General features: G+C 58.7%; 1 protein-coding gene across 1 annotated transcript; it reads left to right on the forward strand.

The window, feature by feature from the left end:
* Positions 1 to 74: 74 nt before the first annotated feature.
* On the forward strand, positions 75 to 22,587 carry POLR2A (RNA polymerase II subunit A). Its single transcript, XM_042966026.1, has 29 exons — positions 75 to 580; positions 8,961 to 9,093; positions 9,210 to 9,346; positions 9,476 to 9,649; positions 9,758 to 10,039; positions 10,285 to 10,446; positions 10,538 to 10,758; positions 10,895 to 11,027; positions 11,510 to 11,634; positions 11,733 to 11,943; positions 12,540 to 12,749; positions 12,886 to 13,054; positions 13,224 to 13,318; positions 13,427 to 13,630; positions 13,756 to 13,978; positions 14,459 to 14,642; positions 15,022 to 15,193; positions 15,286 to 15,391; positions 15,486 to 15,691; positions 17,374 to 17,598; positions 17,736 to 17,982; positions 18,231 to 18,331; positions 19,205 to 19,309; positions 19,452 to 19,634; positions 19,823 to 20,026; positions 20,206 to 20,392; positions 20,496 to 20,609; positions 20,752 to 20,901; positions 21,009 to 22,587. The coding sequence occupies exons 1-29, from the start codon at positions 488 to 490 to the stop codon at positions 22,163 to 22,165; spliced, it is 5,913 nt and encodes a 1,970-aa protein (XP_042821960.1). The 5' UTR covers positions 75 to 487; the 3' UTR covers positions 22,166 to 22,587.
* The last annotated feature ends 378 nt before the right edge of the window (positions 22,588 to 22,965 follow it).

Consider the following 22,965-nt stretch of genomic DNA (forward strand, 5'->3'; position numbering starts at 1 on the left):
CGTAGCGCAAGGGAGGGCGGGAAAGGAAGGGGCGGGGATGCAGGGGCGAATCTATAAAGGGCGTCATTCGGCCAGTTCGCTCCTCAGAAGCGCCGAGAGCGCGGCCGGGACGGTTGGAGAAGAAGGCGGCTCCCGGAAGGGGGAGAGACAAACTGCCGTAACCTCTGCCGTTCAGGAGCCTGGTTACTTATTTATTCGTTACCCTTTTTCTTCTTCCTCCCCCCGAAACCTTTTCCTTTCCCCCCTCCCTCTTTTTTTTCCTTTTTGGGAGACGAAAAATCTCCGGAAAGGGGGAGGAGAGCTCCTTTCGCTCCTTTTCACTTCCCCGCCTTCTTCCCTCCCCCACCTTTCCCTCCTCCGGCTTTTTCCTCCCAACTCGGGGAGGTCCTTCCCGGTGGCCGCCCCGACGGGGTCTGAGCACCTAGGCGGAGGCGGCGCAGGGTTTTTGTAGAGAGGTTTGCGCCTGCGCAGCGCGCCCGCCTCCGCGATGCACGGGGGTGGCCCCCCCTCCGGGGACAGCGCATGCCCGCTGCGCACCATCAAGCGAGTGCAGTTCGGAGTCCTCAGTCCGGATGAACTGGTAAGCGGCCTGCCCTCCCTCTGCGCTCTGCCGCGCCGCGGGCGGGGCTCCACGGTGGCCTGGGGGACGGGCCTCGAGCACGGGCCGCCGGGGCGGACTGGTCGCAGCCGGGAGGGAGTAGATGCAGCAGGACTTCTGGGGGGGAGGGGGGGAAAGGCTTTTCAAGTTTGGATACGAAGCCGGACCCCAGATCTTTTTCTCCTCCCCGCTTCTGCAAGTATGAATTGAACGCCTGTCGTGGGATAGACGCAGAGCAGACACTAAACACATAAACGAATGAACGAGGGGGTTCCGTTAATGGCGAGTACTTTGAATGGAGTGAAGCGGTGCGCGCTGCCACGAGGTGTGAAGTTCCTGTAGATGGGGTAGTGCCAGGGTCCACAGGCCCTGCCTGGGGAGGTGACATTACCCGAATGAGGAGAAGCAGCCAGTAGTCTAGGCCACAAATTGGGGGACAGGAGCTCTTCAGACAGAGGAAACCGCAGGTGCAAAGGGCCTGAGGGAGGCATGAATTTGGTGTGGCCCCAGGGGCTTCAAAGAATTGTGCGTGTGTGACTGGGGTTCAGCCGAGTGAGGACAGTTGTGGAAATGGGCTGGGGAAGCATGAGACCGGGCAGGCCAGGTGAGATGTTGGAAATCACGGTAAGGAATCCTGGGGTTTAATTCTATTTTTCATAGGAAGCCATTGGAGAATTAGAAGTAGGAGAGGGACATCAAGTTTACGTTAAAAAAAAAAAACCACAAACAAAACGGCCTACTCCTACTTCGGTTGCCCTGTGAAGAACCCATTGCCGAGGAAGAGGAGGGCTAAGAAAGGAGGCAGGAGAGATCAGGGAGGAGGGGAGTTCTGGGGGAGAACTGTTGGTGACCCGGACTCCTTTGTGGAGGGAACTGGAGGGAGCCAGTGGGCTGGAGAGAATGGAGTTGAATGGCTGTGTTTGTGGATGGAGATCGTTTTGCTGGAGGACAGGGCTCAGCCACGTGAATTGAAAGTCGTGTCAGGAGTCAGGACCTCGTAAACGCACCATTCCAGAGAAATTCCAGGTGGAGTTAAGGTTTAAGTGTAGAAAGATAAACTAGGAAGCCCTAGAGACACAGAAGCCTTGTGGGGGCCGATTCCGGGGGCAGAACCCCTCGATAGGAATGAATGAGTTATAGGCGGGGCACATGATAGGCACTGAGCTAAGCATTTTATACACAGGGAAGAGCCGGGCACGTTTCGCTACTTGAAAGTAAGAGGTACTTCTCTTTATCGGAGGCACCGGGGACAGCTAAAAAACAGATTGGGAAACAGTATTTGCACGGTGACAGACAAGGTCCGATTTCTTAATACACAAGGAACGTTTATAAACCAGTAAGGAAAGCACACACCTGTTAGGCAAGCGGAAAAAGGATACAGACAGTTCACGGAAGTAGGGCGAGTGGCCAATCAAAAATATTCAGCTTACTAATAAAAACATGCAAATTTACATGAAGTGTTTTTTCTTTATCTGCTTGTTCTCTGCTGGCCCAAATCCTGGGGAGTGAGCACGCTTAGCCGCTCTTGGTAGGAGGCTGATAAACTGGTGTCGCCTTTTTGGGGGACCGTCTGACAAGTTGACGTTGTTTAATATGCGTCTACCTTGCTCCGGCCCTACCGCTTCTAAAAACGTGTCCTGAAACGAAAACCTCTTTAATTTCTCCTCTTGAGCGTGCCCCTCCCCGGGTCTTGCCCGGTTCGCCAAGCGCCTCTACCGTTCACCCGCTTCCTCGGGCCAGAAACCCAAAAGCCGTCTTTGATTCCGCGCCTTCTCACAACTTGCACTTGGTCCATCTGCCAGTCTGCCAGCTCTGCCTTTCAAAATAGGCCTGGAATCCAGCCATTTGTGACCATCTCCATCTGGACCGGCAGGGTCCGCGCCGCCCTCGTCTTTCCGGGCAGTAGCCCCGGCTGCTCGCTGTTCCTTCTGCGGTGCGCAGAGCGGCTAGAGAGCTCTTTTTCCCCGGGCTCTTCCCTGCGCCCAGTCCTCTCCGAAGGGTCCAAGCGAGCGGCTTACTCTGGCCTGCGGGGTCCTGCATTACCTGCCCCCTGCCTGCCTCTCCGGCTCCTCGCCAGACTCCTCTGTCGCTCTTTAACCACACCCGTGTGCCCGTCCTTCCGACGGTACCAGGTCATTCCTGCCTCGGGGACTTTATTGTTCACTGCTCCTGCTGCTTAGGGCATTGCCCGCAGCTCCCCAGGCTTCTGCCTTTCTGTCCGTGTGTTCTCTGCTCAGATGGCCTATTGTTACGGGGTGCTTTCCTGACCTGTGCATTCTCTAACCCCTGGCTCTTGGCTTTCTCAGTTTTTTTATTTTTAAATAATCGCGACACCCAATGTGGGGCCCGAATTTACAACCCCGAGATCAAGAGTTACGTGCTCCACCGACTGAGCCAGCCAGGCACCCCTCTACCCCTTGGTCTTGACCTTATTTTACCTCATAGCCTGTCACAACCTGAAAGGATTAGTTTTTCTGTTCCTCGCTCCCTCAGGAGGATGTAAATTTTGTGAGGGACCTCGTATTCACCTCTGTAACGTCAGCCTCTCAAATCGTGCCCAGCACATAATCCTGGTGTGTAATTAGAGCCCGTTAAATGAACGAGAGAATGAAATAATTGCCAAGTTCACAAAGATACGTGTGGGAGGATTTTTATCACAACGTCGTTTGACAAGGATATTGTTTGAAATTATAAATTGCCTAGATATTTACTGATAGGAATCTTAGGGAGTAACTCTGGGCGTGTATTCTAGAAGAGAAAAGATCTTCCCGTTAGGCTGAGTTCCCTGTTCCCCAAACTGTGCTGAGCCACCTGGGCGAACTCTCAGGGGCCCAGTGAGGGGTTTTAAATTTTCAGGAGAAGCGCCAGAGCTCAGCTGCATGTGTCTGATGTCTTGGGAATTTGGAGTTCCTGGTAGCTGCCTTTCAGCGTTAGATGGCGCCAGATCCCTTTCAGTGACGTCATATCTTTGGGAAGCTGGGTTTTTAGCAGCTGCTAATAGATACGGGGGGGGGGGGGGAAATCAGTCTAGAGCAAGAAATCGGGGTGGTGCTGACCAATCTGGTTCCAACATCTGCCAAGTAGTACCGTGCCCAACAGGTGTCGTAAGTAATTGTGGTTATCTAGGAAATAAAAGTATTTTTCTTTCTAAAATATTGGAATCTTTTTTTCAATTTATGTGTATTGTTTCAAATGGCTATTGAGTCGGTAGGATATAGATGTTTAGTGAGTTGTTTGGATTTAGGTACTTAGTAAGTGGATCTCTCTTGGCCCAGGGAGTGCTGTGAAAATTACTGAGACACCAAGGGCACTAGGAACCAATAAAGTTTAGGAATGGGATAAATGTTACTGAACAGTGTGCAGAATGAGACCCTGTTTATGTAAAAATAGGAACATAGTTGCTTTTAATTTTTTTATTTTATTTAAAAAAATTTTTTTTTAACGTTTATTTATTTTTGAGACAGAGAGAGACACAGCATGAACGGGGGAGGGGCAGAGAGAGAGGGAGACACAGAATCCGAAGCAGGCTCCAGGCTCCGAGCCATTAGCCCAGAGACCGAGGCGGGGCTCGAACTCACGGCCCGCGAGATCGTGACCTGAGCTGAAGTCGGACGCTTAACCGACTGAGCCACCCAGGCGTCCCTTATTTTTTTGTTTTAAAAAAATGTTAAGGTTTATTCATTTTAGAGAGACAGAGCATGACTGGGGGATGGGCAGACACACACACACACACACACACACACACACACACACACACACAGAATCCGAAGCAGCTCCAGGCTCTGAGCTGTCAGCCCAGAGCCAGATGCACGAACCTGAGAGATCGTGACCTGAGCCATCCAGGTGCCCCGGAACATACTTGCATTTTAAAAAGCGTGTGGCAGGCCAGCTGTTCGCAAAACTGGACGGGGGTGGGGGGGTCATCTCTGGTGGGCAGGCTTATGGGAAACTGATTTTACCCTGCATGGCTTGCAGTTTATATAGTGCTCTTGTAGTCTGGGGGAATAACAGGTCCACTTTGGGTAGGAGGACCGGCGGGCAAGGGACCTCTTATGGAACAGGTAGTATTTAAGAGTAGGGCTGTGTGTCGAGGTACTGAGGGCTCCTAGAATTGGCTGTAAGACGGGGCGCCTGGGTCGCTCAGTCGGTTTAAGCGTCCGACTCTGGGTTTCAGCTCCGGTCGTGATCTCGCGGTTTTGTGAGTTCGAGCCCCACATCAGGCTGTGTGCTGACGGTGCAGAGCCTGCTTAGGATTCTCTCTCCCCCTCCTCTTGCTCCTCCCCTACTCACGCTGTCTCTGTCTCAAAATGAAGAAATAACCTTAAAAAAAAAAATGGCCGTAAGATAGAGCCGCTCTCTCGGCCATTGTGGCGGGTCTGGATGTTGCGGAGTGAGGGCGGGGACGCAAGGAGGGCTGGCGCTGGGACTTCCCTGCAAAGCCGGCACCAAGTCAGGGGAGACGGGTGCTCCGTTACGTGTGACGAGATTGGCTCCTTTTCGTTAAAAGCAGCCATCTGCCAGGAAGAGTATGACTTTATTTATTTACACCCCAACTTACTCCAAGAAGGATTTAAAACAATAATAGCTTCTGATACGTGTGGGTTATGTCGGCGGATCAGAAGCTTATTCTCGTCCTCACGTTATTTATGATCTAAGCAAGGACTTCCTGTACTTGCAGCAGCTACTTGCTGAGCCCTATCACGTGCTGGCCACCGTGCAGCATGATCCTTGCCCTCAAGGACTGCGGGCCGGTGCGAGAGACAGGAGGAAACAAGGAAAGACGGCGGGCCGAGCACCTCTTGGGGCGTGGATGAGGCCAGGGACAGCTCAGCGACCATTACGGAGAGGGGACATTGGATTGGATCTTAAAGAATGGAAAGAAGTGTACCGGGAAGGGGGCATGTGAAGGAAAGGAATTTTGAGAGATCTCTGTGGTTGGAGCATAGATGTCGAGGGGGCAGGGTGGGTACCGCATCTGTACCAGTGGCCCAAAGCCCAGTTCCAAGGACAAGTGTTTCCTTCCTTCCTTCCCTCCTTCCTCCCTTCCCTCCCCTTCCCTCCCTCCCCTTCCCTCCCTCCCTCCTTTCTTTTTTCTTTCTTTCTTTCTTTCTTTCTTTCTTTCTTTCTTTCTTCCTTTCTTTCTTCCTTTCTTTCTTCCTTTCTTTCATGTTTATCTATTTTGAGAGAGCACACATGCAGGTTGGGGAGGGGCAGAGAGAGAGAGAGAGAGAGAGAGAGAGAGAGAGAGAGAATCCCAAGCAGGCTCTGCACTGTCAGCTCAGAGCCCGACGCGGGGCTCAATCTCACAAACCATGGGATCGTGACCTGAGCCAAGATCAAGAGAGAGATGCCTAACCGACTGAGCCACGCAGGCGCCCCTCCAAGTGTGTTTCTCTAAAGGCAGAGAAAAGAGAATGAGTGTTTCCTGAGACTCTGTGGCAGGCTTCTGTTCTGTGACCTCAGGGCCACCCTCTGGGACCAGCCACCCCCTCAGGAGCCTACCCCTTACGTAGGCCATGAGAACCAGGGTTTGGATGAAAGGCTGCGGGCTGATGTCATGTATATATATAACCCAAAACGAAGTGTGTTACCTTCTGGTAGAGAGAGATTCCAGAATATTCCAGGACAGCCCCCAGCTGCTTCCCAATACCTGCAAGCAGAATAGTCCTTGCAGGTGGGTGGCTTGGTGGGCTTGGGCTCAGAGCAGAGAAAGCCACAAAGTTTTGAGCTTGATCGCCCTGAGCTCTCTAGTGACCCTTGTGGCAGCCAGAGTCAGGCCCGCTTCTGCCTTCCTGTGTTTCCTTCAAGGTGAGCAGAGCCTTTCGTTTTCTCACAAGACACGATGCAGCTGAAGAGGTTCCAGCTCTGGGAATCCAGTCACCCAGCCTTGTCTTCCCGATGAACGTTGTGGGTGCTCAGAGCCTTCTCAGCCTCACATCAGTAGACCGTTAAGTTTCTGCTCAGCATGGCTGGTCAGACCCGTTATGAGGGGATCACGGGCTTGGCTGGCAGGGGCCAGTCTTTTTTCCAAGTTCTTTGAACACACTTCCCTGTACCGGAGGGTCCTGAGCGGTTGAGTTCCGTCTCACAAACATTCATTAGGGGCCGTGGGATCCAGGACGAGAGAGAAATGCTGTCTTTAAGTGATGTCTATAAGCGATGCTTATAATCTGTGGGAAGACAGACCCCCCCCCCCCAGTAGGTAATTTGATTGCATTAGGAGAGGTGCAGTGGGACAGGGGTTATGGAAGCCTAGAGGAGGGGTGCCGGTCTGTCTTGGGGAGGCTCTGGAAAGGCTTTCTGGAAGAAGCAATGCCTGAGCTGGGTCTTTAAATAGCAATTTGCCTTGTGGGGAAGGGCCTTCCAGAAGACAATGAGGAGGGCAGCACACGTGCTGGCGGATGGGGAGACCACAGGGGAGTCTGTTACCCAGGTGGGAAAAGAAAGGAAGGTAGAAACATCATAAAACCCATTTTGTAAGCTCTGCTGACTCCTACTGAGCTTGGATGTCATTCCGAGGACAGGAGGGTACAAAGATCAGATTTCCGTTTTAAGAGGAGCACCGCACGTGTGTGGACGGATTGACGAGAGGCAGGCTGGCCACTGAAGGAATGCTCTGATGTAGACGGCAAAGGAAAGGCCTGACCTGAGGCAGGGCTTGTGGGGTTGGAGAAGAGGGGCGAGATTCAGAACCCGTTTAGGAGGTGAAAGTGACCAGGGCTTGCTGAGTGATTAGATCACGAGCGCTGTCATTTACTGAGCACCTGTCACGTGCTGGGTTTAAGCAGGTAAATGAAGTTGCCTAGTTGGTAAATGGTGGAGCCAGGATTGCAAACCAGAGGTCTCTGGCCCCAGCCCGTGCTCTCTCAGCCATTTTGTGCCTGAGGGTGAGGAAGGGCAGGTACTGGCTTCTGACGTGAGTGCCCCCCTCTTAGGTGGGAAGGATATGAGGCTTGGTGAAGTGGCCCACCTGCCGAGTGTCACAGGCCCACAAGCTCAGACTGGCCGGCTCCGCTGGCTCGGGCAGAGTGCAGCTCCTTGGTCCGTCTGGCGTGGTTTCGGGGACTTGGTGGTGGCCGTAGTGGAAGGAGGTGGAGTCGCCGCGTTGTGCCAGTTAGAACCCACTGTCCGTTTTCTCGGCATGATGCCCTGGAAAGGATGCACAGGTGATCCGGGCCCCGTTCCTTTCTAGCCCCGTGTCCTTGGGCCCCTCGGTGTCGTAATCTGTAAAATGGGACTGTGGTGCCTGTCGGTCAGCTGCGAAGAGAAGACTAGTCAGCCAGTGCTGTGCTTGCCGCCGAGAAGCTGTACCCCAGAGCTTAGGTGCTTACCGGGCCGCGGGACGGACTGTGATTGGCCCACAGAGGCTTGGGTCCGACTTCCGGTGGCTCCTGGAGGTAGAGGCCTTGGACAAGTCCCTTCGCGCAGCCTCAGGTTTCTCCTGTCTAAGGACAGGACCTCATTCCTGGAAGGTGAGCAGTTAGGGTTAGACAGACAAGGTGCACCGAGCGCGGTTGGTGCCGGCCTGAAGTTGACGTGCTGATCAAAGCTTTTACTCGGTTTAAGTTCGCTCTGGAAGTCGAGTGGGCCAAACCCAGCTCGTTGCAAAGCTCTTGGTTTTCAGGGTGTGAAAAGTAAAGGTTTCCTTAGCCCGCCTCTCGCCCAGGGCAGAGATCTCTTCTCTAACACACACAGACCTCTGAACTCCTCTGTCCCCCGCTCCCGCCCCTGTCGGCATCCCACCCCGCGTTCTGCCTCCCTCTCCTGGGGCGCCCGGGTACGCTTCTCTGGATCATTCTCACCGACCTTCCACTCCCACACCTGCCTTTCCCGTCTTACCACGGGCTCTCCATCTGAAGAGGAAGGGTTCTGCAGAGCTGGCCGGGCCCTTGTTGGGGAGGAGGAGGTGGCAAGGATGAGAGCCGGTTGTTCGGCAGGCCACGTCTTGGGGCGGGACACGTGCACGGTCACGGCGGGGTGCCATACAGAGGGGTTCCTGCCAGGGGCTCGGATTCTGGGCTTGTTTTCAGCTTTGGGGATGCATCCTGTGGATGCCAGAGACCAGGAATTCGGTCTGGAGGGGTGTCTGGAGCTTGAGTCCAAGAGCTAGCCAGCTTCTCTGGAGGCTGGGGTCCACGGCCCGCTACTGTGAGCGCCCCCTCCCACTCTGGCAGTGGCCGGGACCCCGATACTCTGGCTCTGTCCCTCGCAGAGGAGCACACACACTGATGCCCTGTTCCCCTCACCCCGGGCTATGCCCGGCTCTTTCTGCTCTGGGTAGTTGGGGTTCTTCGAGGCCTTAGCATACGAAAGCTGGAAAGTAGGAATCCTATTTAGTTGTTACTGGTCTTTTTCTCTGTAGAAACGAATGTCCGTGACCGAGGGGGGTATCAAATACCCCGAGACGACTGAGGGAGGCCGCCCCAAGCTTGGGGGGCTGATGGATCCAAGGCAGGGGGTGATCGAGCGGACTGGCCGCTGCCAGACCTGCGCAGGTGAGCGCTGGGGGGCTGGCGCGGCGCCCCAAAGGGAGCAGGAGGCTGGGCTCCTTGGACCCCGGCCTGAGGGCGGACACCCGGGGACCTGGTCTCTGAGGTGTGTGTCCCCACAGGAAACATGACAGAGTGCCCTGGCCACTTTGGCCACATTGAGCTGGCCAAACCTGTGTTTCACGTGGGCTTCCTGGTGAAGACGATGAAAGTTCTGCGCTGTGTCTGCTTCTTCTGCTCCAAACTTCTCGTCGACTCTGTGAGTGGGGGCGGGGGGGGGGGGGGCGGCCCTGGCCCTGGCCCTGGCCCTGGCCCTGGCCCCGGGGGAGGGGATGCCTGGGGGGGCCGAGGAGCAGGCCCAACCGACCCTGCTCTGCCGTGTCCCCAGAACAACCCAAAGATCAAGGACATTCTGGCCAAGTCCAAGGGGCAGCCCAAGAAGCGGCTCACACACGTGTACGACCTGTGCAAGGGCAAGAACATCTGCGAGGGCGGAGAGGAGATGGACAATAAGTTCGGTGTGGAGCAGCCGGAGGGCGACGAGGACCTGGCCAAGGAGAAGGTAGCGGCCGTCGGGGACGCCGCGCGGGAGGGGGGGCGGCAGAAGACACCGGGAGGGCACAGAGGCGCCGGCACCTCCCGGCTCTGACGGCCCCCCTCTGTCTGGAAGGGCCACGGTGGCTGCGGGCGTTACCAGCCCAGGATCCGGCGCTCCGGCCTCGAGCTGTATGCCGAGTGGAAGCACGTCAACGAGGACTCGCAGGAGAAGAAGATCCTGCTGAGTCCTGAGCGCGTGCACGAGATCTTCAAGCGCATCTCCGACGAGGAGTGTTTCGTGCTGGGCATGGAGCCCCGCTTCGCGCGGCCCGAGTGGATGATCGTTACGGTGCTGCCCGTGCCCCCGCTGTCCGTGCGGCCCGCCGTCGTGATGCAGGGCTCCGCCCGCAACCAGGTCGGCGGCCCGGGGACCCTGCCTGTCCGGGGGGGATGGGGGGGGGACAGGGAACAACGCGGGTACGGGCGTGCAGGGGTGACCGCCGCTTGCTAGCCGTGCGCCTTTCAATGAGGCCCTTAATGCGGTGACGGTCACAGAGGTGCCTCTGTACCTGGGAGAGGAGGGATGGGCAGGGCCCGCCCGCCCGGGGGTGAGGGAGACCCCGAGCGCCTGGCGGTGAGGACGCCGACTCTCCGCCGCAGGACGACCTGACGCACAAGCTGGCCGACATCGTGAAGATCAACAACCAGCTGCGGCGGAACGAGCAGAACGGCGCGGCGGCACATGTCATCGCCGAGGACGTGAAGCTCCTCCAGTTCCACGTGGCCACCATGGTGGACAACGAGCTGCCCGGCCTGCCCCGCGTGAGTCCGCACGCCCCCCCGCCTGCCCTGCGCCCCTGCCCCGGAGGAGGGGCCGTGCTGACTGCGGCCGCCTCCCCGTGTGTCCTCACAGGCCATGCAGAAGTCCGGACGCCCCCTCAAGTCCCTGAAGCAGCGGTTGAAGGGCAAGGAAGGCCGGGTCCGGGGGAACCTGATGGGCAAGCGAGTGGACTTCTCGGCCCGCACCGTCATCACCCCCGACCCCAACCTCTCCATCGACCAGGTCGGCGTGCCCCGCTCCATCGCTGCCAACATGACTTTTGCGGAGATCGTCACGCCCTTCAACATCGACAGGTGGGCTCCGTGTTGGGACCCTGCCGGGAGGGCTGTGGACACACGAGGGGAGTGGGCCCGCACCGAGAGCTCCGGTTGAGTGTGGCAGCGGGGGCTCCTGGGAGGCGTGTGTTCATCGTGCCTCTGTCCTCCTTAGACTTCAGGAGCTGGTGCGCAGGGGGAACAGCCAGTACCCGGGCGCCAAGTACATCATCCGGGACAACGGCGATCGTATCGACCTGCGTTTCCACCCCAAGCCCAGTGACCTTCACCTGCAGACCGGCTACAAGGCACGTGACAGGCCAGGGCCTCTGTCCCCTGAGCAGGAGGCTCTCTGGCAGGGGGGCCCTGGGGGCGGGGGGGATCCTGTCCTCTTGGTTAGGATCCAGGTGCGTGGAGACTCCGAGACTGCCGCCTCCTAGTGGAGCCAGAGCTGCTGGCCGTGGGCATCTGGGGTGGGGGTCGCATAAACCCAAGCGCAGCGCGAGGGGTGTATGGGGCAGGGAAGGGAGATCCAGGGGAGGAACAGAACAGGAGGCTTCGTGTCCAGGGTCTCTGGGCTTTCTCTCACAGCTGAGTTCCCTGAGGCTGGTGGACAACTGTGCCTTGTCATCGCTGATAACCCGGCCCGAAGCTTGTGGTTGACACGTGTTCCATGTGAAACTAACCCCACAGTGTCGTCTGCTTCCACGTGTAGAGCATTTCAGGCCCACGGTCCTGTCCTCCCGCTCACAGCGCCCTCCCTAAGACCTGTCCACACTTCCCCCGACAGGTGGAGCGGCACATGTGCGACGGAGACATTGTTATCTTCAACCGGCAGCCGACTTTGCACAAAATGTCCATGATGGGGCATCGGGTCCGCATCCTGCCCTGGTCGACTTTCCGCTTGAATCTGAGGTCAGCGCCCTGGCTGAGGGAGGCAGGCGGGGCCGGGCTGCTCCCTGACGCCTCCCTGCAGGCGTCTTCCTGACCCCGGCTTCCGTCTGTCACCACAGCGTGACAACTCCGTACAATGCTGATTTTGACGGGGACGAGATGAACTTGCACCTGCCACAGTCTCTGGAGACCCGGGCGGAGATCCAGGAGCTCGCCATGGTGCCACGCATGATTGTCACCCCCCAGAGCAATCGCCCCGTCATGGGCATCGTGCAGGACACGCTCACCGCAGTGCGCAAATTCACAAAGAGAGACGTCTTCTTGGAGCGGGTGTGTGCCCCTGGGGAGGGAGCCCGACTCGGGACGGGCAGAGGGGCCCCAGGGCGGCGAGGGGATGATTGGGAGGGAGAGCCAGGACTCTTGCCTTGACTCGCGTCACACGGACCTGCATGTGAGGCAGAAGGAAAATGGGGTCAGGCGGATCACGGGCCGAAACGTTTACCACTTTAGCTCACTGTTCAATTCATGTTTTGTTCGTTTATTTTTGAGAGCGAGAGAGCATGAGTGGGGAGGGGCAGAGAGAGGAGGAGCCGGAGGAGCCGAGGCAGGGCTCCACCCTGACAGCATCGAGCCCGACACGGGGCTCGAACTCATGAACGGCGAGGTCATGACCTGAGCCGAAGTTGGGCACAACTGACAGCCACCCGGGCGCCCCGGTTACTTCCTAATTATCTAAAGTAATTTGTACTTCTTGTTTAAAAGAAGAAAAACCTAAAATCTAGCTATTGTATTTTCAATTAAAATTTTGGAAAACACTTCCTGGCATCTCTCTGCCTCCAGAATCTGGCTGTCACCCTTGGGCAGGTGACATTCCCAAGAGCGGGGCCTGCAGTTCTGAAGTCTGTTGGCCCGCTCTTCCCTCCCAGGGTGAGGTGATGAACCTCCTGATGTTCCTGTCCACGTGGGACGGGAAGGTCCCACAGCCAGCCATTCTGAAGCCCCGTCCCCTGTGGACGGGCAAGCAGATCTTCTCCCTCATCATACCGGGCCACATCAACTGCATCCGCACCCACAGCACCCATCCCGACGATGAGGACAGTGGCCCCTACAAGCACATCTCTCCCGGGGACACCAAGGTAGGACCTGGTCTCTGCGTGTGTGGGAACAGCATTCGGACCTGGCCGCCACCTTGCCTCTTGGCCTTCTGGCTGAAATCCGTGGGATTTCCAGGGGAGCCACTGCGGGGGCCTTGAGAGGGTGCTCTGTGCACAGGTGGTGGTGGAGAACGGGGAGCTGATCATGGGCATCTTGTGTAAGAAGTCCCTGGGCACGTCCGCCGGCTCGCTGGTCCACATCTCGTACCTGGAGATGGGTCACGACATCACTCGCCTCTTCTACTCCAACATTCAGACCGTCATTAACAACTGGCTGCTCATCGAGGGTGAGTAGAAGGCTCTAGCAAACCTGCTTTGAATCCTTACTCTGTCTTTTTACTGTTCTTCTCCAGCCTCTTCTCTTCCCTGCTTGGATTTGGCACTCTCTTGGCTGTGATTCCATCCCAGGTCTTTGGGGAGCCCTCAGAGGGTGTTGATGCTTCTCCTTCTCCCTAGGTCACACCATTGGCATCGGGGACTCCATCGCGGACTCTAAAACTTACCAGGACATTCAGAACACGATCAAGAAGGCCAAGCAGGATGTGATAGAGGTGGGCAGAACACTCAGAGACTTTGAACGCGATGTCCGCGAGAGCCCAGCGGGTGTGGGGGAAGGGGAGTAGGACGGCACTGAGGTCTGCCCCCGCCCACGTACCCAGGTCATCGAGAAGGCTCATAACAATGAGCTGGAGCCCACCCCGGGGAATACTCTGCGGCAGACGTTTGAGAACCAGGTGAACCGCATTCTCAACGACGCCCGAGACAAGACCGGCTCCTCCGCCCAGAAGTCCCTGTCTGAATACAACAACTTCAAGTCTATGGTCGTGTCCGGGGCCAAAGGTTCCAAGATCAACATCTCCCAGGTGGGGAGCCCTGTCTTTCCAGATCTGGGCCGCAGAGAAGGCTGGGAGCGGCGGAGGGGGTAGTGCTGGGAGCCCCCGCTCCTGGTGCAGAGGGCGCCGGGTGCACCCCGCCTCTCGCTTCCCAGGTCATCGCCGTCGTCGGGCAGCAGAACGTAGAGGGCAAGCGGATCCCGTTCGGCTTCAAGCACCGGACCCTGCCCCACTTCATCAAGGACGACTACGGGCCCGAGAGCCGAGGCTTCGTGGAGAACTCCTACCTGGCCGGCCTCACGCCCACCGAGTTCTTCTTCCATGCCATGGGGGGTCGCGAGGGGCTCATCGACACCGCTGTCAAGACAGCTGAGACTGGTGAGGCCTACGGGCCCGTGCGTATCGGTCGGGGCCGGGGGGGGGGAGGGCGGGAGCGGGGGCAGGGCGTGGAGGGAGGGGTAGGCGTTCTCCTGGACATGTGGTTTGTCCCTCGTGGGGGGAACGGCAGCCACAGCCAGGGAGCCGCCCCCGTGTGACGGCCCTGCAGCCTTCCATGTGCAGGGGAGGAGCTCGGGGTCTCTGTCGTGCACTGTGACGCAGGGGCTGGTTCCTAGGGCACTCTTCTGGGCCGTGGCTGGTTCCTAAGGGACTCTTCTGGGCCCGGTTCCGGTCGGTGGTAGGCTCGGCTTTCACGGAGAGCCTTGGGGACCAGGGGGCTACCGGCTGCCCCCTCTGAGGTTCGGGTGGGCTAAGGCCCTCGGGCCGCCGGCAGGGCTCGCTCTGAGAGAGGCTCTTCGGGCCACGTGTTTGCCTCGTTGCCCTGCGGCCCGTGGTCAGGCCCCGGTGACCTCCTCGCAGGGTACATCCAGCGGCGGCTCATCAAGTCCATGGAGTCGGTGATGGTGAAGTACGACGCCACCGTGCGCAACTCCATCAACCAGGTGGTGCAGCTCCGCTACGGCGAGGACGGCCTGGCCGGCGAGAGCGTCGAGTTCCAGAACCTGGCCACCCTCAAGCCGTCCAACAAGGCTTTTGAGAAGAAGTGAGGAGGAGGCAGGGGGTGGTTCTCGCCTCCTGGGGGGCCCCCCTCGCTGCACACAGACTGCTCGCCTGGACTGTGCCTCGCAGGCAGCTCGATCCCCCAGAGCCCCGCGCCCACCCGGGTGACGGACGCCGCGTGGTGGGAGTGGGTGGGTGGGGAACAGACCTGAGACCCGTCCCCGGCCCGTGCCCGATGACCCCACAGAGCAAACCCAGACGGGCTGCCCCGCTCCAGGTCCTATTTGCAGTTTCCCTGCCCGAGAGTCTCGCCTCCACAGCCCCGTTGCGCAGACCCTGCCCCTTCGGGAGCCTCGGTGCCCCGGGCAGGGGTCAGGCCCTGGGCCCGCCTGTCCCTTGACGCCACCTCCTGCCGCATGCAGGTTCCGCTTCGATTACACCAACGAGAGGGCCCTGCGGCGGACTCTGCAGGAGGACCTGGTGAAGGACGTGCTGAGCAACGCGCACATTCAGAACGAGCTGGAGCGCGAATTTGAGCGGATGCGCGAGGATCGGGAGGTGCTCAGGGTCATCTTCCCAACCGGCGACAGCAAGGTACGCGTGGGCGGGAAGGCTGAGCTGGCGAGCTGCCGCCCCCGCGAGACTGTGCCCACTCGCGATCCTCGCTCCCTCTCGTCCTCCCGCAGGTGGTCCTCCCCTGCAACCTGCTGCGCATGATCTGGAACGCTCAGAAGATCTTCCACATCAACCCTCGCCTCCCCTCCGACCTGCACCCCATCAAGGTCGTAGAGGGTGAGTAGCTGCTCTGGGCCTCCGGGCCGGGCGGGGGGACAGGAGGGAGCTGGGCCCCGGTCTGCAACTTCTTTACCTCCTTTGGCCGTCCCAGGAGTCAAGGAATTGAGCAAGAAGCTGGTGATCGTGAATGGGGATGACCCCCTGAGCCGGCAAGCGCAGGAGAACGCCACGCTTCTCTTCAATATCCACCTGCGCTCCACGCTGTGCTCCCGCCGCATGGCCGAGGAGTTCCGGCTCAGCGGGGAGGCCTTCGACTGGCTGCTCGGAGAGATCGAGTCCAAGTTCAACCAAGCCATTGTGAGTGGTGTTCTCAGCCTTGCTCTTCTCCTTCGACGTGCTGACGCGTCCGGGCTCTGAGAGCAGCCCCCCCACCCCCCGCCGATGATGGCCCTTGTTCATGGAGGGGCTGCTTCAGTTCTTAGCGGTCTCGAGACCACCGGGCGACTTGGGAGCCCCATGTTTCAGACACGAAACCTGGGCCTTGGAGGGACAGAGTGACCACTCTAGGACAGGCAGTTGTACAGGAAAGAAGCTGCGTGGTTGCGCTATGAAATGGGAGGGTTGTTCTTTATTTTCTTCGAGTGCCTGCCGTGTGCCGAATTGCAGTTTAGGTGGAGGTAGGGGATCGGGGAGAGTGAGCAAGACAGCAACTAGGTATACTACCAGTGGTTTGGTTTTTTTTTTTTTTTTTAACTTTATTTATTGAGAGAGCACGAGTGGGAGAGGGGCAGAGAGAGGAAGAGACAGGATCCCAAGCAGACCCCGCGTTGTCAGCACAGAGCCCCACGTGAGGCTCAAACTCATGGTTGCGAGATCATGACCCGAGCAGAAATGAAGAGTCAGACGCCTGACTGACTGAGCCAGCCAGGTGCCACACCGTCACTGTCTTTAAGGATTTTACAGAGTAGTGGGAAGAGAGAAGCGTTATAATTATAGGCGTACTTCCGAATATGTTTGACGTAAATCCGGTATCAGAGGATACCAGCAAGAAAATGAGAAGACAATCCAGAACAGGAGGAAACATTTGCAGATCACGTACGTGATAAGGTTGTGTATGAAAAATACACGAAGGACTATTGAGAGTCAGCAACAAAAAGAAAAACGTCAAAGGATTCGAGTAGACCTTTCCCCCGAAGAGTTCACGTAAGCGAGCGGTAAACACGTGAAGAGCTGCTCGACGTCCTCAGCCGTCAAGGAACTGTGGGCGAAAGCCACGGTGAGCTGCCAGTTCACGCCCCGCGAGTTTAGGATGGCTACAGTGGGGAATGAAGGGACGGCGGGCGCGGATGTGGAGGAATCAGAAGTCTCCTGGACCGCTGCTGGGGATCAGGGCCCGCTGCTCCACTCCAGGTGGGACGCAGAGTTCCCGTTTGCACCAGCAGTCCCACTAGGAGTGCCCCCAAGAGACGGCGGAGTGTGTGTCCACAAGACCCAGTACGAGTGTTCAGGGCCCCATCATTCCTAATAGCCAGGCGGTGGAAACAGGCCGAAAGTCCATCCACTGACGAATGCGTAAACCAAACTGCCAAACCCGTACAAAGGAATATTATTCTGTGATGGAAGCCGTGAGGAGCCCAGCCATCAGAAGACGATACAGTAACTTGTATCTAAGTGAAAGAAGTCGGTCTGAAAAGGCTACGTACCATATGATTCGCGTTGAAAGGTTAAATTTTATGTGCTCACAACCTCGACAATTGGGAGCTTCCCATTTGGAAGACTGCTATAGAGTGAACATTTAGCCTGTAATGTTGGCGTACTTTAGAAATGGGGGTTTTGGATGGGAGAGCCTTTTTCTGGGTGTGCACCCCCTGGGGGCAAACGTGTGTCACTTGAGACACTGAGGAAGGGAGGGGTAAGCGGGACTCCACTTTAAGTCTCTGCCTCGTGCGGACGCCTCTGTCCCCGTCCTGACTGCGTCTCGTTCTCGGCCAGAAGGGAGGGGTTTGCTGATTCTGATGCTGGCCTTTCTTACTCCGCAGGCCCATCCCGGGGAGATGGTGGGGGCCCTGGCTGCACAGTCCCTTGGAGAACCCGCCACCCAGATGACCTTGAACACCTTCCACTACGCCGGTGTGTCTGCCAAGAACGTGACCCTGGGCGTGCCGCGACTCAAGGAGCTGATCAACATTTCCAAGAAACCAAAGACCCCGTCACTCACTGTCTTCCTGCTGGGCCAGTCTGCTCGGGACGCCGAGAGGGCCAAGGTAGGGGGTGGGTCGATGGACTTCCTGGCAGGATGAAAAGGAGAACTCTCATCCTGGAATAACTCCTCCCTACAGAGGGTTTGGAGGGGCCTTTGGAGCCACCCACGTGCCGTGTCCTCAATCCCTCTTTGTCCCAGGACATTCTGTGCCGCCTGGAGCATACGACGTTGAGGAAGGTGACCGCCAACACAGCCATCTACTACGACCCCAACCCCCAGAGCACAGTGGTGGCCGAGGACCAGGAGTGGGTGAACGTCTACTACGAGATGCCTGACTTTGACGTGGCCCGAATCTCCCCCTGGCTTCTGCGGGTGGAGCTGGACCGGAAGCACATGACTGACCGGAAGCTGACCATGGAGCAGATTGCCGAAAAGATCAATGCTGGTGAGGCTGCGGGGCAGGCCCGGCTCGGGGTCCTGCCTGGGCTCCCCGTCTGTCACGTCACCGCCCGCCCATCCCCAGCGAGCCGCCCTCCCTCTCTGTCTTCCGCGCTCGGTGTTTCCCCCCCTTCTGGACAGTTCTGTGAGAGGGAGGAGAAGCCAGAAGGAGCCCCGGCTGGGAGAGCAGTGGATGAACAGTGACCGCGAGGTGTGGTCGCGGCCGTCTTTCTCACAGTTCTTGCTCCCCACCAGGTTTTGGCGATGACTTGAATTGCATCTTTAACGATGATAACGCGGAGAAGCTGGTGCTGCGGATCCGCATCATGAACAGCGACGAGAACAAGATGCAGGAGGTAACGGACGCCCTAGGGGATCGGCAGCGTCGGGTGTGGAAGGCTGTGCAGCCTCGTTCGGGCCAGAGAAGTCCTGATGGAAGCGTTGAGGGACCAGGCACGCCGGCTGCCATAGGGACGGGGAGTGGGGGAGTAGCAGCGATCCCCAGACTTTTAGCCGCAGAAGCCTTGGAAAACCGGGGCAGCGGCCCCATCGAAAAAACAGATGGTGTCGAAGCAGGGGAGTCACTGGGCTTTCCTCCCGGGAGGCTCCTGCATGAGGGTAGAGCCAGGGGCAGGTTGACAGCAAAATTGCTGTGTCCTGTGGAAAGTGGCATGCCAGCGGGTAACACAAGACCCAAGGGAACGTTGGACCGGTGACTTCCCTCCTGAGCACCGCTCCGAAAATACTGCTCAGCATGTGGGGTGCCTGGTGTATTAATAACAAAAACTCAGAGCTTACTCTCGAACTATCGGAGAGTAGACCCCAGGATTTTGACGTGTCCCAACATCTTCTGCTCTAGATCTCCGTGAACGAGCTCATTTGTCCAGGAAGTAGCGGCCTGGGCAAGTAGTGAGTGCCATGAAGGCAGGGGGTGGTGCTGCTTGTGCAGTTACAGTCCTGGGGCCGTGTGTGCACAGATGCGCGCGCACACACACACACACACACACACACACGGAAATTGTGTCAGGAGGGTGGAGTGTGGGTGCTTTTCCTTAGGTTTCTTTTACTAGGATCGTAAAAACACGATAAAAGGGAACTTGGTGGGACGGAGGGGGGCAGGGTCTGGCGCCTGACTCGACTTGTGGGTTCCCTGGGGGCGCTGAGGTTGGGCGTGAGTGAGCCCAGGACGCGATGAGGGTTCTGAGACTCTGGCTTCGCTCTTGGCGCAGGAAGAAGAGGTGGTGGACAAGATGGACGACGACGTTTTCCTGCGCTGCATCGAGTCCAACATGCTGACGGACATGACCCTGCAGGGCATCGAGCAGATCAGCAAGGTCAGCCCTCCCGCCCCGCCCCCCGCCCCCGCCCCCAGTGAGCTCCCGCCCCGCCCCCCCGCCCCCCCACCCCCCCCACCCCCAGTGAGCTCCCGCCCCGCCCCCCGCCCCCGCCCCCAGTGAGCTCCCGCCATCCCCGCAGGTGTACATGCACCTGCCGCAGACGGACAACAAGAAGAAGATCATCATCACGGAGGACGGAGAGTTCAAGGCCCTGCAGGAGTGGATCCTGGAGACCGACGGTGTGAGCCTGATGCGGGTGCTGAGTGAGAAGGACGTGGACCCTGTGCGCACCACGTCCAACGACATCGTGGAGATCTTCACGGTGAGCCGCTCGAGCCCGGAAGCTCCCGCACCGCATCTCCTCGCCCAGGGTTATCCGTGCCCGAGTCCACCGTTGAGTCTGGGCTGCACCGACTCCCGACCGTCCCTCCGGATGGGGGGGCGGGGGCGGGTGGCAAGAGGAGAGCGCGGTCACTCGGTCTTGACCCTTCACCCGCAACCCCGTGCCAGGTGCTGGGCATCGAAGCCGTGCGGAAGGCCTTGGAGCGAGAGCTCTACCACGTCATCTCCTTTGACGGTTCCTACGTCAATTACCGCCACCTGGCTCTCCTGTGTGATACCATGACCTGTCGTGGCCACTTAATGGCCATCACGCGACACGGGGTTAACCGCCAGGATACGGGACCTCTCATGAAATGCTCCTTTGAGGAAACGGTAATGGCGGAACGGAGCAGGGGCGGACTGAGGGGGCAGGAGGAGGGAGCGCCGCGGGGAGAGGGGGGGCGTTGCCGCTGCCCTTGCCCCGTCGGGCGGGTGTGTGCACCCGGGGCAGAGCGGCCCCGGAGCACTGGGAGTGGCGGGTCTCACGGGGGCCCCGTCCTCCGGCCGTTCAGGTGGATGTGCTCATGGAAGCGGCCGCGCACGGAGAGAGCGACCCCATGAAGGGGGTGTCTGAGAACATCATGCTGGGCCAGCTCGCTCCGGCCGGCACCGGCTGCTTCGACCTCCTGCTCGACGCGGAGAAGTGCAAGTACGGCATGGAGATCCCCACCAACATCCCCGGCCTGGGGGCCGCCGGACGTGAGTAGGAGGGTTCGGGAGGCGGCGGCGGGGGGTGGGGGGGAGGGACAGGCCGGTCCCCAGACGCCGTGCTCACCAGTCCCTGTGCATCCTCCTCGCGCAGCCACTGGCATGTTCTTCGGCTCAGCGCCCAGTCCCATGGGAGGGATTTCTCCGGCCATGACTCCCTGGAACCAGGGTGCCACTCCGGCCTATGGCGCCTGGTCTCCCAGTGTCGGTGAGTGACCCCGGCTGGCAGAGGGGCCCCCTGGGGGGTCACAGGAGGGTGAGGAGTCTCCGTGTCGGAAGGCGTGGGGGGGGGGAAGTGGGGGGGGGCTCCAGCTCTGGTTTTAATGCCTGTTTCCTCTGTCACTCCACAGGAAGTGGGATGACCCCAGGGGCAGCTGGCTTCTCCCCTAGTGCTGCTTCGGATGCCAGCGGCTTCAGTCCAGGCTACTCCCCTGCGTGGTCCCCCACGCCGGGCTCGCCGGGCTCCCCGGGCCCCTCGAGCCCCTACATCCCCTCACCAGGTGAGCAGGCCCTGTCCGTCTGTGGGGCCAAGTTCATCATTTCGTCCCGGTCCTTCCCTCCGGCTGACTCTCCCTCACGTGGCTCCTGTCGGCTTTTCCTCCTCCAGGTGGTGCCATGTCTCCTAGCTACTCACCCACGTCTCCTGCCTACGAGCCTCGCTCCCCTGGGGGCTACACACCCCAGAGCCCCTCCTACTCCCCCACCTCGCCCTCCTACTCCCCGACCTCCCCGTCCTACTCTCCCACCAGTCCTAACTATAGCCCCACGTCACCCAGCTACTCCCCGACCTCCCCCAGCTATTCTCCAACGTCTCCCAGCTACTCCCCGACTTCTCCCAGCTACTCCCCGACCTCTCCCAGCTACTCTCCCACTTCCCCGAGCTACTCTCCCACCTCTCCCAGCTACTCCCCGACCTCTCCCAGCTACTCTCCCACTTCTCCCAGCTACTCCCCGACCTCTCCCAGCTACTCCCCGACCTCTCCCAGCTACTCCCCCACATCCCCCAGCTACTCCCCCACATCCCCCAGCTATTCTCCCACATCCCCCAGCTACTCCCCCACGTCCCCGAGCTACTCCCCGACCAGCCCTAACTACTCTCCGACCAGTCCCAATTATACCCCAACGTCCCCCAGCTATAGCCCGACATCACCCAGCTACTCCCCCACGAGCCCCAACTACACACCGACAAGCCCTAACTACAGCCCAACCTCTCCCAGCTACTCTCCGACTTCACCCAGCTACTCCCCGACCTCGCCAAGCTACTCCCCGTCAAGCCCACGATACACACCGCAGTCCCCGACCTACACCCCGAGCTCCCCCAGCTACAGCCCCAGCTCCCCCAGCTACAGCCCCACCTCGCCGAAGTATACCCCCACCAGTCCCTCTTACAGCCCCAGTTCCCCGGAATACACCCCGACCTCCCCCAAGTACTCGCCCACCAGCCCCAAGTACTCACCCACCTCCCCCAAGTACTCGCCCACCAGCCCCACCTACTCGCCTACCACCCCAAAATATTCCCCGACGTCTCCTACTTACTCGCCAACCTCTCCGGTCTATACCCCGACCTCCCCCAAGTACTCGCCCACCAGCCCCACCTACTCGCCCACCTCCCCCAAGTACTCGCCCACCAGCCCCACCTACTCGCCCACCTCCCCCAAAGGCTCCACCTACTCGCCCACCTCCCCCGGCTACTCGCCCACCAGCCCCACCTACAGCCTCACCAGCCCGGCCATCAGCCCAGACGACAGTGACGAGGAGAACTGAGGCTGAGCGGGGCACAGCGGCCATCGGCCAGGGCGAAGGGCAGCCCGGGGGGTGCCCTCACGAGGCGCAGGCCCCCGGCCCGCCTCCCTTGTACATAGTTCTTGTGACGAAGTTCCTCGTTAATGTTCTGGTTCTGTTTCCGCTGGGGCTTCTTGTCTCGTTCTCCACTCGTGCTGTCTCAGAATCCACTCGCCTGGCTCTGGTGGTCTTCCTACCCCACCCACCCCAGGCCCGTCCCCGAATTGAGGATCCCTCCTTGCCTGTGGCTTGATTGGGGGTAAAGGGTGTTTTAACTTCTTAGGGGTAGTTCCTGCTTTGGGTCATTCTATCCGATCCTATGGAAGAACAAAGCTAAAGCTGCCTTTCGTCTGTTATTTTATTTTTTTGAAGTTCAAATAAAGTTTACTAATTTTGGCCAAAAACGTGACGTTGAGTGCTTTACTGGGAGGCAGCTGTGTCTGGCCCACCCGCCTGGGCTGCTGCTGAGTGTGGGGACCCCTGCCCAGGCCGGGAAGAGGCGGGGAGACGCCCCCGAGGGTACACGTATTCTCTGAACAAATACCTACCACGTGCTCCGTGGTGCTTTTTACCAGCTTGCTGGGCGAGCAGCTCAGGCCCTTGCCTTAGGTTAAAGCGTGTTCCACGTGACAGCTTTTTAGCCCGTCTGCCTCTCCCGGGCCGGAGTTTGGACAAGTGTGGCAACGTACGCACCACAGAAGCAGAAAACGTCTTGTCCTTCAAGCCGCCACCAGGAGGCACGTTTTCTTTTGGTATTTTTCCTGCACGTTTCTCAAGTCACT

The sequence above is a fragment of the Panthera tigris genome, chromosome E1 (assembly GCF_018350195.1).
Source record: "Panthera tigris isolate Pti1 chromosome E1, P.tigris_Pti1_mat1.1, whole genome shotgun sequence".
Lineage (NCBI taxonomy): Eukaryota > Metazoa > Chordata > Mammalia > Carnivora > Felidae > Panthera > Panthera tigris.